The 13,833-nt window shown below is 33.4% G+C and overlaps 3 protein-coding genes across 3 annotated transcripts; 1 reads left to right on the top strand and 2 right to left on the bottom strand.

The window, feature by feature from the left end:
- The first annotated feature begins 365 nt into the window (after positions 1–365).
- On the top strand, positions 366–3,776 carry LOC108474491 (pentatricopeptide repeat-containing protein At1g15510, chloroplastic). The gene has a single exon (XM_017776432.2). It carries the CDS (start codon positions 491–493, stop codon positions 3,137–3,139), a length of 2,649 nt encoding a protein of 882 aa, XP_017631921.1. The 5' UTR covers positions 366–490; the 3' UTR covers positions 3,140–3,776.
- A 1,048-nt stretch (positions 3,777–4,824) lies between these two features.
- On the bottom strand, positions 4,825–7,694 carry LOC108474659 (uncharacterized). The gene is made up of 6 exons (XM_017776653.2): positions 7,420–7,694; positions 7,151–7,266; positions 6,952–7,070; positions 6,474–6,863; positions 6,056–6,377; positions 4,825–5,967 (listed from the first exon to the last, which is right to left on the bottom strand). Exons 1-6 carry the CDS (start codon positions 7,576–7,578, stop codon positions 4,971–4,973), a joined length of 2,103 nt encoding a protein of 700 aa, XP_017632142.1. The 5' UTR covers positions 7,579–7,694; the 3' UTR covers positions 4,825–4,970.
- Positions 7,695–11,146: 3,452 nt separating this feature from the next.
- LOC108475827 (probable 2-oxoglutarate-dependent dioxygenase AOP1) lies at positions 11,147–12,958 on the bottom strand. The gene is made up of 3 exons (XM_017777801.2): positions 12,456–12,958; positions 12,039–12,360; positions 11,147–11,614 (listed from the first exon to the last, which is right to left on the bottom strand). Exons 1-3 carry the CDS (start codon positions 12,827–12,829, stop codon positions 11,369–11,371), a joined length of 942 nt encoding a protein of 313 aa, XP_017633290.2. The 5' UTR covers positions 12,830–12,958; the 3' UTR covers positions 11,147–11,368.
- Positions 12,959–13,833: the final 875 nt, after the last annotated feature.

Genomic DNA, 13,833 nt, shown 5'->3' with positions numbered 1-13,833 from the left:
ATTTTTACTCCCTTAAGCCTTTTTTTTCATAAAGTACCTTTGAACATCACAAATTTGCAAACTAAAACCCAAGTAGCTTTCTTTTTTGATCTCCAACATTGACTGTTAAATTGACTTGGATCTAAGATATATTTTTTTACTCTTTGATGGGCATTGATTCATTGTATCGATCATCGAATCATTGCTTGGAGCTCATTAGCCAGATTTTAGAAAAAAACTTAATAGCTAGTTGATTTAAATACAAATATTCAAATAGTTAAGTGACTTAAATAAAAACTTTTGAATAGTTCAGTGATAATTTTGTAATATTTTGACGTTAAGTGACCAAAATATAAATTTACTAATAGTTTAGTGACTTAGGTGTAGCATATCCATTTCAAAAATTCCCCACAACCGCAAACGACAGCGTTTGGCTTTATCTTCTATCCAGGACGATTTAAACCCTTCAGAAAAACCCCGTCAAAACCAGCAATGCTTTGTAGTTTCAAAAATGGCTTTCTCTGCAAAAACTCCTCGAAGCCTTATCAAATCCGACCTCCCAAGTCCTATCCACAGAAAATTCCGAAAACCCAAATTCCTATATTTCTCGAACCGACGGAAAACCCATCAAATCTCCTCAACGCAACCCCAACAGCAGCTCTCATTCCTTAACACCAATTCCTTGAACAGCAGCGACCCCAACTCCCATCTCCACCTTCTTTGTATCAATGGGAAACTCCAAGAAGCTCTAAACTACCTTGACTCAATGCAAGAATTGCAGATTCCATTAGATGAAGACACGGCTATTGGTATGGTCAGACTCTGTGAGTGGAAGAAAGCTTTTGAAGAAGGTTCTAAAGTTTACTGTTATGTATCGAATTCGAGTAATTGTTTGAGTCTTAGGCTTGGAAATGCTTTTTTGAGTATGTTCGTGAGGTTTGGGAAATTGGGTGATGCTTGGTATGTTTTCGGTAAAATGCTAGAAAGAGATGTTTTTTCTTGGAATGTTTTGATTAGTGGGTACGCAAAAAAAGGTTTTTTCGATGAAGCTTTGTGTTTGTATCATAGGATGTTGTGGGTCGGGTTTAAGCCTGATGTTTATACTTTCCCCTGCGTTTTGAGAACTTGTGGTGCTGTTCCAAATTTGGAAAGAGGTAAAGAAGTTCATGTTCATGTTATTAGGTTCGGGTTTGAGGCAGATGTTGACGTGATTAATTCTTTGATAACTATGTACGTAAAGTGTGGGGATTTACCAAAAGCGAGGTTATTGTTTGATAAAATGGCTAGGAGAGATAGGATATCTTGGAATGCAATCATTTCAGGATATTTTGAGAATGGAGAGTATTTGGAAGGGATAAGGTTGTTTTTTAAGATGCGTGAGCACTGGTTTGATCCAGATTTGATGACTATGACGAGTGTGATCTCTGCATGTGAGAGCCTTGGAGATGAGAGATTAGGCAGAGAAATTCATGGATATGTGATTGTAACAGGGATGTCGGCTGATGTTTCAGTTTGTAATTCTTTGATTCAAATGTACTTTAGTCTAGGATGTTGGGAAACAGCAGAGAAGGTTTTTGATAGGATGGAATGGAGGGATGTAGTTTCTTGGACAGCAATGATCTCGGGTTATGAGAACAACGTACTGCCTGATAAAGCTTTGGATACTTACAGAATGATGGAACTGCATGGTTTCGTGCCTGATGAGATCACTTTAGCCAGTGTTCTTTCAGCTTGTGCTTATTTAGGAAAGCTAGATATGGGGATAAAGCTTCATGAACTTGCTAAAAGGACAGGCTTCATATCTTATATTATTGTTGCTAATACATTAGTCGATATGTATTCCAAGTGTAAATGTATTGATAAGGCTCTAGAAGTGTTCCACAGCATTCCTGACAAGGATGTCATTTCTTGGACCGCTATCATTTTGGGACTCCGGCTCAACAATCGTTGCTTTGAAGCACTGATTTTCTTTCGGCAAATGAAAGTGAGCTTAAAACCTAATTCTGTGACTTTGGTGTCTGTTCTATCTGCATGTGCTAGGATAGGAGGATTGATGTGTGGAAAAGAGATTCATGCATATGCATTGAGGACTGGCATGGCGCTTGATGGTTTCCTACCCAATGCTCTTCTGGACATGTATATAAGGTGTGGAAGGATGGGACCTGCTTGGAACCAATTTAACTCACAGAAAAAGGATGTTTCGGCATGGAATATTCTGCTGACAGGATATGCACAGCGGGGACAAGGGAAACTGGCTGTGGAGTTCTTCAATAGAATGATCAAATCTAATGTCAGTCCAGATGAGATTACATTTATTCCACTCTTATGTGCTTGCAGTAAATCGGAAATGGTAACCGAAGGTTTGAAGTATTTTAATAGCATGGAACTGACATATGGTGTCACCCCAAATTTGAAGCATTATGCATGTGTCGTGGATTTGCTTGGCTGTGCTGGGCAGTTGGAGGAGGCTTATGAGTTTATACAGGAAATGCCTATAAAGCCTGATGCGGCTATTTGGGGAGCCTTGTTAAATGCATGTAGAATTCACCGGCAGGTTGAGCTTGGTGAATTTGCAGCTCAACGTATTTTTGAAAGTGATAGAAGAAGTGTTGGGTATTATGTTTTGTTATGTAATCTCTATGCGAACAGTGGTAAATGGGATGAAGTTGCAAAAGTTCGAAAGATGATGAAAGATAATGGACTCGTCATTGATCCTGGATGCAGTTGGGTGGAAGTTAAGGGAAAAATTCATGCTTTCCTCAGCGGTGATGATTTTCATCCTCAAATCAATGAAATAAATGCACTTTTAGAAGGAATTTATGAGAAAATGAGATTAGCTGGCTTGGGTGGTCCAAAATGTGATTCCATGGATGGAGTTGAAATTTCAAGAGCTGAGATCTTCTGTGGGCACAGTGAGAGACTAGCTGTTGCATTTGGTCTCATTAATACTGTTCCTGGAACGCCTATTTGGGTAACCAAGAATCTCTATATGTGCCAAAGCTGTCACAGTACCATTAAATTCATCTCTAAGATTGTACGACGGGAGATTTCTGTTAGGGATACTGAAGAATTCCACCATTTCAAGGATGGCATCTGTTCTTGTGGTGATGTGGAAATATTAGGGAAAGCTTTGACAAATAGGACTTCTGAAAGAAATTGAGAAGTTATTAACTCCCATATAGAATGTAGATATGTAAAAGGTAGCTTAAATGTATTATTGGGCTATGCATCATGGATCAGCCAGTTAAAATTAAAACATTTTACATGTAAACCACAGAAAGACTAGGAAGCTTGGAAGAATGCTTTGAATCATCTCGATGCTCCATTGGCATGAAGAGCGAAAACTGAAAAAGCGTCCTTTCTGTTTAAATTGGGATGTACTTTTAAATGAGGGAAACAGCATTGGGATTATTGGCATGGTGCTCCCAGAAACCCGGCAGACTCCCTTTCCCTGAATTATAAACTTTAGGTGGATATGGGTTGATTCCCATCTTTCAAAGGTGGAGAGACTCCTTTCGAATCTGCGGGTTTTCAAGGCTGGACAGGTTTCTGGCTTTTGAGTTCCCTTTCTCTGCTTGAGACAGCTCCTTGACCGGGGCTCGCAACGCTTTTAGGCTTGTGATAGATATAGTGCAATCCGTACTTGTATCAAGATCTAGCCCGCCCCTTTCGCTTATTAGTAGTAGGGGTTCGTGCCTAGGTTGTAGTTATGGTAAGGTGTTTCTGCTACTCTGCTTTTCTCTGTATTGTATTTCTACAGTAAAGTAAAAATGGGGAAAAGAAAATGGTTTATAAAAGTGAATTTCGCAACGATATCATAATGAAATACGTCTGTTTTGCTCATGAATTTAGGCTTCTTTTGTTTGAATGTTGAAGAAGCACATATTAATGTGACGTATTTAGCTCCTCGGGGCTGCATATAGGGTTTTTACTATCTAACAAAGCTAAACTCCATTGTAGATACTCATTATGGATGAATCATCTACTTACAGAATTGTCTCTTTAAATTAAATATGAAGATTTGTTAAACTCTAAGCAGCTTCTGTGCTCCTGCTTGTGATGCATACATTTCATTATGCCCCAAATCATTTTTTTTTTTTAAAAACCCACTGATAAAAAATATAAAGATCTATAAACTCCATTGTAGATACTCATTATGGATGAATCATCTACTTACAGACTTGTCTCTTTAAATTAAATATTAAATATATTGGTGAAGATTTGTTAAACTCTAAGCAGCTTCTGTGCTCCTGCTTGTGATGCATACATTTCATTATGAAAATGGTTTATAAAAGTGAATTTCGCAACGATATCATAATGAAATACGTCTGTTTTGCTCATGAATTTAGGCTTCTTTTGTTTGAATGTTGAAGAAGCACATATTAATGTGACGTATTTAGCTCCTCGGGGCTGCATATAGGGTTTTTACTATCTAACAAAGCTAAACTCCATTGTAGATACTCATTATGGATGAATCATCTACTTACAGAATTGTCTCTTTAAATTAAATATGAAGATTTGTTAAACTCTAAGCAGCTTCTGTGCTCCTGCTTGTGATGCATACATTTCATTATGCCCCAAATCATTTTTTTTTTTTAAAAACCCACTGATAAAAAATATAAAGATCTATAAACTCCATTGTAGATACTCATTATGGATGAATCATCTACTTACAGACTTGTCTCTTTAAATTAAATATTAAATATATTGGTGAAGATTTGTTAAACTCTAAGCAGCTTCTGTGCTCCTGCTTGTGATGCATACATTTCATTATGCCCCAAATCATTTTTTTTTAAAAACCCACTGATAAAAAATATACAGATCTATAAACAAAACAACAAGCTGTTATAAAATAATGAAAATTGAAAATACATACATTCACTCAATTATTCAACTTGACACATACTTTTAGCAAATCAATATATAAATATACATCACCTAAATGTAGAAAGAATGAAGATAATTAAACTCAGGAGATAGGCATCACTGGTTCATATTGTCACTGCCTTCTTTATTGTTTTGAAGGAAGATTTGATGAAGTTGTTTCCCACAGCATAATAATCTTGTTCATCGTCACTAGTTACTATTGGCTTCTTCCTTATGCATTCCACTCCTTTCTTCATACCTCCCAAGATCAAAGATGGTGAAGATGGGATTCGTCGAAAGGCCCTGGCGCTCTCTGACCTCTTAAGAACTCTTTCTTTTCGGCTTTCGATGACTTCACTAGCATTGCTATTTCTCCTTGGTGTTTTGTTTCCTTCTACATTAACATTTTTATCTTCTTTCTTCTCTTTCAGGGGATACTTCAAGTCTAGCTTTTTTATGATGTCATCAGTTCCACTCACTTCCTCTGCATCTACATTGTCATTTTGAGGCTCCAATTCTTCTTGACTGTTCTCTAACAGCATTTGGAGCCACCTATCTACATTCCCTTTTCCGCGCTGCTTCCGACTTTCTTCGTCTTCCTCTCCTTCAATGACGGGGTATCGAATTCCTTGTCTCTCCTCTTTTATTTCAAGTCTTTCAAACTTCTGCTCAATTGGTCTTTCATCTTCTAAAGCAGCTATGGCTTTATCATGCTCCTCTCGCTTATGTTTGAGGGCATTTCTTGCTGTAATTGCGAGTTCCTCCTCAATTTCTTCATGCTTTTGATCTTCATTTGAAGATAAACCAGCTACAGATGCCTTATGCTCTTCCTCCAGAAACACCCTTAGCTCCTTGTGTGAAGGTGTCATTGACCTGATTCCTGGTAGATAAAGAACAGTTTTGCTATCTTGTCCTTGGAAGAAAGTATCATTGGTTCGAGATCGCTTCCTTGCATGTTCCAGTTCCGGCCTTATCTGCTTCTCGAGCTCATCTCGTTGTTTAAATTTCTTGTGAAGTTCCTTCTCCGAGGCATCGCATATCGCCTTTTGCGCTTCGAGTCTTGCGGTGAGAGCATTCGCAGCAGCCTGGTTCAGTCTCACCTGTTCCTTGTAAACAACACTCCTACAACAATCAAAACAGTAACACTTGAAATCTATTTATACAAGACTGAGACATTGTTAGATTAACAGCATGTTTTTGACAAACTTACTGGTGCATGGCATCCCGAATCATCTTTTCCAGCATAGTCCGGTATGAAGATTGAGCCTCGGCCAGCCGCCTGCACTTTTCGGCCCTTCTGCGCCTCTTTATCAACTCGGCTTCCAAGTCTTGAATGGCAAACTTTTCTTCATCGTTTTTCTTCCTCATTTCACTCACTTCAGCATCCAACTTCTGGATTTCGGCTTGCATTTTGTTTGTTTCTTCCCTTTGTTTCAGTGAATCTCTGGCCATTACAATGGCCTGGTATGGGTTTGCAACAAAATCTGGGTTTTCATTTTCCTTCAAAATGCTACCTTTCGTTTTCCTAGCAGCTGAAAAGTTTCAAAAACCAAGACATGAGACAAATGATTGAAGAACACTTTTTCGGAAATCGGGATCGTATTCAAATCCGAATAACATAAACCGACCTATAATAGGAGACTGTGGCCTTATCTGCCTGTTGTAATCCAGTGATTTTAAAGCTGATGAAGAATCATATAGTTCCTTCCGAGTTACAACAACAGCAGCTGGGGCAAGCCCGAATTCATCTTTTGACTTGATAAAATGCTGTGGGAAAGAATGTGAATCCACTGTTTGAGAAGCATTTATTTCCTCATTTTCACCTTCTGCAAACAAGAAGGAAAATGCCCTGTGCCTGAAATCGGAGTTTCGAGAAGCGAAAATTGATAAGAACTGGTTCACAGAAATTCCCAACTGGAAATCCCACCATGGAACTTGAAATTCCAGCTTGTTATACTTTTTCTTGCACACTTGCCATTGTAGTACCCGCAGATTACTTGCAACCGTCAATCCACCCCCTAAAGATTTCAAATCAGCACCATGGTTAAAACATATCCCAAGATAAAAACAAAAAAATAAACAATAGATAGGTTGGTGTTGAAGTACTTGAACAAGGAAACCAGTGATCAATGTCCCATGAAAGAGGTGAAGCTGAATCAGCATGGTAATACAGGACATTTCCGTACGGATCCACTCGGATTACTTCCGGATCAAACCCCGCGTTCCTGATTTAAACAAACCCATAGATATCAGAAAAACAAAACAAATATATATATTCGTAAGTTTTTCAGTTCAAGTTAATTACCCTAAATGACTTAGCTGCTTCCACAAGAGATTAATGAAGATTTTTGGCTTAGCTGATGGTCTTGCCTTTGGATCAATAAGTGGGAACAGTTCATCCAGTTCCTTTGCTCTCAGATTCTGCAAAATACAAAAAACAAACTAGTAGTTAATCTCCATTGCCTCGGTTCTCATTTCATCAAAAAGAAAAGAAGAACAAAATCACCCAAAACGCCAAAAACCCATTTCTTCTTAAAAGAATTTTTTTTTAAAAAAAGTGGTAAACAAAATGACCTCGTTTTGGTGCAAAACGTAAGGAATGAAGGTGAAAGGAGGGCCATAGGGGTAGGGACCAAGACTACGGTCCCGGCATATTTTGGCATAGGCTCTGGGGTATCCGAGACCCTCATCGATCACCATTTCCTCGTCGGCGAAGGCGTATTCCACTGCCATTTCTATCAGTGAGATTTTTTCTTGTGAAGATGGAAGAGACGAATGAGAGAAAATGTTGTGTTTTTGGTTTGGGAATTAAGAAATAGAAGCTAACGGTCGAATTGTGTGTATCATTAAACAATAATATAAGAATTTTCCTTTTTGATAGCTTTAAGTTAAGTGGTGCCACGTCAGCGAAATTCGAAGGGGGAGTGCAACGGCTACATTATTCTACATTTGCTGGGCTGGTCCCACGCCAAAATTAAATACTTGGCATTTTCCATTTATGTTATTATACAATGGCCGCGCAATTCGTTTGGTCCAATCGCCTCATAAAATTTATTTCATTATAAAAATATTATTTAGGCCGCCCCTCATCCTAAATATTTCAAGAAATTAATTTAATTATGTTTTTTCGTATTTAAAATTATTTTCTATAAAGAATTATCTTACAATATTGAATGAGAGGGTATCTTTCGAAATTTCTTTGTTAACGTTAGGTTGTGGGTCGTTGAGTAAATGTTTTTTTTTGTCATTAGCTTGATATTTTTAATTTATTATAGGGCGAGCTTAGAATAAATTTTAGAGAACAAATAAAATTTTAATTTTTATAGCTTATATCTTTATAATTTTTAAAGAATTAAATTAAATTTTTATAATTTTAAGAAAGCCAAAGTGTAATTTTATTTTTATTAATTTAAACTTTTTTAAAAATTTTAAGGGGCTAAATAAGAATTTTACATTTTAGGAGCTAGGGCCCCTGCCAGCCCCTAAATCTGCCCTCGCTTACTATCCCCTACTATTTGTTTCTCTTTTCTTTCCTAATATTATATTATAAATATAATTTAGAGATAAATATCAAATTTGTACATGAATTTTAATTTAGTGCAATTAGGCATATGAAACTTCAATTGTGATTCATATATATACATAAAACTTTCATTTTGATTCAATTGTACATATTTAAAAATAAATACATACATTTATTTTTACATTAAATTTATATAATTGTTTGTGTATGCAATATATCAATCTAAAATAGTACTAATTCGATAATGTTGTTAGTGATTTATGAAAATTGAATCAAATCAAAATTTCATGTAAGAAATCTCATAAAATCAAAGTTCATGTATGACATTGCACATTGAATCAAAGTTTATACATAGTTTTGATATTTATCTCATATAGTTTGTTGATAAACTTCCATATCTTTCGAGTTGATTCACATTTATAATTTGATTTTTGTGTTTGTAAATTTTTGTTCATCATAATATAATTATTTATTTACTATATTAATATTTAATCAATAATTAAATTTAGAGTTAAGATTAAATTATTATAATAATTAAACTGAAACATGAAAAATTATAAAATTATGACGTAAACTCCTAATCTTTTTAAAATTAATAAATTATGTAAGAAAAACATGTTATTGACTAATATATTATTCTCTAAGTTGAATCATAATAATAAAATGTTCAAAACACGACATTATATGAAAAATAACGTTAATTTGACATATGTATGCAAATATATTAAAGTCTACACCACTCTTCCATAAATTTTATATGATTAATATTCTAACAATTCAATCATTGAATTTATCAAGATATTTGTACTTGTCATGCATGTAAATTTTTGAATTGATTTGATATCTTTATATATCGATCTAAAATATTGTCTGCATCAATATATATTTAACGGTTGAAAGTTTTTTTTATATAAAGCAAATAGTTAAAAATTTTAATTTATGTCAAACTTGGCATGCATGACAAATGCAAATATTCGATAAATTCAACGATTGTAGTGTAAAAATACATATCGTATAAGATATTATAGAAATGTGTAAAACCACTTTAGTTTTACACAAGTTATATAAAACTAAAACATAATACATAAATGTTATGTTTGGTAGGAGTATTATTTTTTACACATGTTTTAATATATGTGTTAGCAATAAACCAATTCAACTTGTAATATTTAATCACTCCCATGACTTATTTTAGCAAACGAAAGGAAATTTTTTCGCTTATTTTGAAGCGGTCTTATTTGCTTACCAGAATTATTACTCAATCTTTCTAATTCTAATTTTAAAATTGTTCTTACTAATTTTTATTTTATGTCTTAATATTATAATACATATGTAATAAATAAAATTTTTCCTCGTGTTATTACATTAATAACAAAATGAGATGAAAATAATTTAACATATAGGAAAAATTTTTTAAAAAAGAGCCCTTGTCCTCAAATTAAAACTTTTGCCAATGCTAAATATCCTTAAAATAATTCATTTAAAATTTAAATTGTGCAATATCAATGACTTTTAATGATAGTTATGACAATGGAACTTTTATCCTTTTGTATAGAAGAAGTTTATCAATGGGTTGCTTTAAGCTTTATAAAGTTGAAAATCTAATGTTTGAATTTGAAAATAATGAAATGATGTAATAAAAGTTAATACTCTTTTGCAACAAATGAAAGGTAAATATTTTATGTCATCCAAAAGGTACTTTGGTCAAAGGATTTAATGTGATACATCTTTTTCTTTCATTTTGGAACCAAAGAAGCTAAATCAAATCAATTGGTTCATCCTTATTGTTTTAATAAGGTATAATTGAAAATATTATTTTAATTTTCATTTTTTTGGTCCTTTTTAGTTCTTAAAATATATTATTTACAAATTAATCTCAAAATACATGAAAAAATTAATATATGTTAACTTTATTAACCTCACATGCATAACGTATGTCAATAATTAATTTATTTTTAAAAATAAAATGATTAAAATAAAAATATTTGTAAATTTTAAAAATTAATTAGTTGGTAAGGGAGGAAAAGGACCCTTTTCCTTATGGCATGCAAGTACACTATTGGCAATGCCATTTGATTGCAGTGGGCTAGGCTTATTTGGGTGTGGGCATAACACCTAGAGTTTGAATAATTTCAACTAATTGATTAGAGAAATTGAATTTTGGTGTAACAGATTTGAGTGATGAGTTAGGAGATGAGTTAAGAATCAGAAGAACTATGAAAGTAATTAATTTTATCACAAATAAAATTGTATTACTATACACATGGAGAAGCGTTCATCAAGGAGTATAAAGTAGTAAGATTTTGCCTAATTTAATTTCTTTTTCATTATCAACAAATTTATTTAAACTATATTGTTTTACCTTTTCAAGAAAAATAAAATTTATGTTTATACATATGGAGATAGGGTTATCATCACATGTGAAACTAAGAGTAAATAGAAGTAAGCTTTTCTCTATTTCATTAACAACATTTGTATTTAAGCACATTTTGTTTAATCTGATTACTGTAACAATGTTTTTCTTGATGCTGATCTTTATTTGACTTTAATTTGTAAAAAAAATTTATTAAGGAGGATTCGAACCTAAGTCACACAGATGAAAATACCAATAATTTAATCATTTATTCAAGATTAACATGCTAAACAAAAATATGTTTTTGTATAAAGTGTTTGTCAAAAGCACGCCCTACAAGGCATGCTTTTAACTTGTTAACGACCTATTTCTCTAAATAATAAAAGAATAGACCTAAATCTCTAATTTTTTTTCAAAATGAGCCATTTTAACTAATTTAGTCATTATTTTTCATTACATTAATGTTTAAATATGAAAAACATAAAAATTACCACTAGTGAACATTGAGTTGGCAACGAAGTACAATCTTTTTACTTTTTGGGGGGTAATAAAAAGAGATTAAAACATTCAAAACTACAGCTAGATGATTATTGATGGGGGTGGGATTGTGTAGAAACACTTCCTCCAGCATCCTTGTTGTGTAGGTCTCAAACACCACAAAAGGCTTTGATAAAACACATGTGAGGGTTGGTTTTCAAATTGGAATTCATAAACTGAAGGAGTTCAAAGTGGTGGAAGGACTTGTATTTGATGGGGTGAGTCTCGTCCCCTACCTCTTCAAGTATATGTATGATCCCATCCATGAATGTAAACATCCCCAATGAGTATCTTATTCCCTTCTCCTTCATGATTACTTGATGATTACAAGATGGTATTCCGTCATTACTCCATGCCTAATCAAACCAACATCATTAAGCTTATTATTTTTTACTTTTCAAAAACTTAAAATTTAGTCCATCTATTTTTATTTTTAGAATTTAATCATATTTTTGTTTTTCAAAATTTAAGTCTAATTATTAACTTCATTACAATTCTTCTATTGAATTCGTTGTTATGATATTTTAGAATAAAAAAAATATTTATTTAATAACCATATAATAAGAAAATATCATTTTTATGAACTTAAATTTAACCCAAAAATAATAATAATAACTTTGCCTCCAATTGGACCTACAAGTAAATGGAAACCTCTGCCAAAGTTATTTTTGGATTTTAACCTTTTTAACTTGTTAATTAATTGAAAATTTTAATTAGTCCAAGGGTGGAACGATGATATAAAGATAATACGGAGTTGAAAGACGAGATTGGAGTACTGACCATCAAAGCATCCCCAGCCATGACAACGAAAGAAGTTGGCGACGGTGGCGGCGCAACCCATTGACCATCTTTCAATTGCATCTGCAAACCGCTGATATCACCTTGATGAAGTATAGACAAGAAAGTTTTGTCTGTATGAGGCAATAAACCAGCATTACTCTCCCCCATCTTAGGCTCACTGTATCTCAAGTATCGTAGAAGGTAGCGGGTGATTTTGATGTAATAATCGTAGCAATTTCCAACACCATAGCTTTCAAACAACATTCTCATCACGGTTCGATGAAGTTCTGCCACAACCTCTGAGTACCTTTGAGCACTTTCGCTAATATCCATACAAGAAATGAAATCCAAAGCTGAAGAAATTCCATAAAATATATAACTGCAAATCTCATTGAAAAAAACAAAAGAAATTTATACCGAAAGCGATCGTTTCCAGCAGGCCACATGAGATTGGTGAACCTTTGAGTTCCATCAAGAGATGTTGGGTGGTCGATTGCCAAGGACTCGTAGAGTGGAACAGTTTTGTATTGTCCGAAATAACCGAAGAAAGGCATGTCGCTTGTGTTCCGCATTTTTACCTCGGTTGGGAGCTGGAACAGCTCTTCAGCTGTGGCGAATACAGCGTCGTGAAGCTGGCCAGGTAATTTATCGAATTTTGCTTCGAAGCAACCGTGTTCTTCCAGAGCTCGCCGGACATCCTTGCATGCCGATGCCCAACCTGTTGTTCCTGGCTTTAGATTTTCCTCAGAAAAATTGATGACGGGAAGCTTCATCTCTGATTCCAAATCCATAACGAATTAATAGAAGAAATGTTTTATTTTTGAAGATAAATCAAGTTGGCTTGTTGAGCACGCTATTTATAGAAGAATGTGATGCGCATATAATAGTCACTAACCCAGGATGAATTTCTTCCATATTAATTTGTACAGATAATAATTTTTCGGAGAAATAAATTTTAGAAAATTTAATTTATTCATGCAGGATTGATTTTTGAGATTTTTTAAACTTGATAAGGTATGTGATGTGGATGGCAATGATATAGACATGAATGCTATTGTTTTTGTAAATAAAAACATTAAATATTTGTAATCTTAAAAACAACATAATTACATGACATCATATCAATAATGTAATTATATATTAAAGATGAAATGGTTTTGATAGTAAGAATATATATATATATATATATATATATATATATATATTTCCGTTGGTTTATAATTTTATATATTCAGAACATTACCCACATTCCTTTAAAAAAAACAATGTGACATGTAATTTAAATTTTAATTCCATAAATTGATATTTATTCAATCATAAAAGTTTTGCATTTGATTTGAAATATCGTTTAGTTTAATTAATTAAAAAATCTTTATTTAATTTTGATATTGATATATTATTTGAATTACTAGAAAGTAAATAATATTTACTTCCTCTAATTTATTATTTTATTTATATTGTGAGTCACTGAGTAGGTATATAATGAGAAGGCCCTGGTCCCCAAATTTGTTTACATTTTATTTTATTTTCTGAATTTTGTACCATCTATTAACTTCAAAACTTTGTTTGTTTTTTAAGGGTTTAGGCCGAAGCTCAATTTCAATATTATCTTTAACCCATAAAAACATGATTAAGAAAAGGACAAGTTCCAACTAAGCTGAATTGCAAACATTTTCTTCCATTTCTTCTTCAACAATTTTTAGCTTTCAATCTACTTTGTTTTTAGGGGTTTCTTAATAGTAAGTTTTTGAATTTCTCTTTTCTTTTTAGGGTTTACAACTTTAGAATTTATTTG

This window comes from Gossypium arboreum, chromosome 2, assembly GCF_025698485.1.
Source record: "Gossypium arboreum isolate Shixiya-1 chromosome 2, ASM2569848v2, whole genome shotgun sequence".
In the NCBI taxonomy this organism is placed as follows: Eukaryota; Viridiplantae; Streptophyta; class Magnoliopsida; order Malvales; family Malvaceae; genus Gossypium; species Gossypium arboreum.
The sequence above is the reverse complement of the archived record's forward strand: the minus strand, read 5'-3'. Positions and strand labels throughout refer to the sequence as shown.

Coding starts and splice junctions, on each gene's coding strand:
- LOC108474491 (XM_017776432.2), top strand. CDS start 491: ATGGCTTTCTCTGCAAAAACTCCTCGAAGCCTTATCAAATCCGACCTC.
- LOC108474659 (XM_017776653.2), bottom strand. CDS start 7,578: ATGGCAGTGGAATACGCCTTCGCCGACGAGGAAATGGTGATCGATGAG. Junction 7,071..7,150: donor AAGCAGCTAAGTCATTTAGG/GTAATTAACTTG, acceptor TGTTTAAATCAG/GAACGCGGGGTTTGATCCGG. Junction 5,968..6,055: donor ATTCGGGATGCCATGCACCA/GTAAGTTTGTCA, acceptor TGATTGTTGTAG/GAGTGTTGTTTACAAGGAAC.
- LOC108475827 (XM_017777801.2), bottom strand. CDS start 12,829: ATGGATTTGGAATCAGAGATGAAGCTTCCCGTCATCAATTTTTCTGAG. Junction 12,361..12,455: donor GCTGGAAACGATCGCTTTCG/GTATAAATTTCT, acceptor TATGGATATTAG/CGAAAGTGCTCAAAGGTACT. Junction 11,615..12,038: donor TGGCTGGGGATGCTTTGATG/GTCAGTACTCCA, acceptor TGGTTTGATTAG/GCATGGAGTAATGACGGAAT.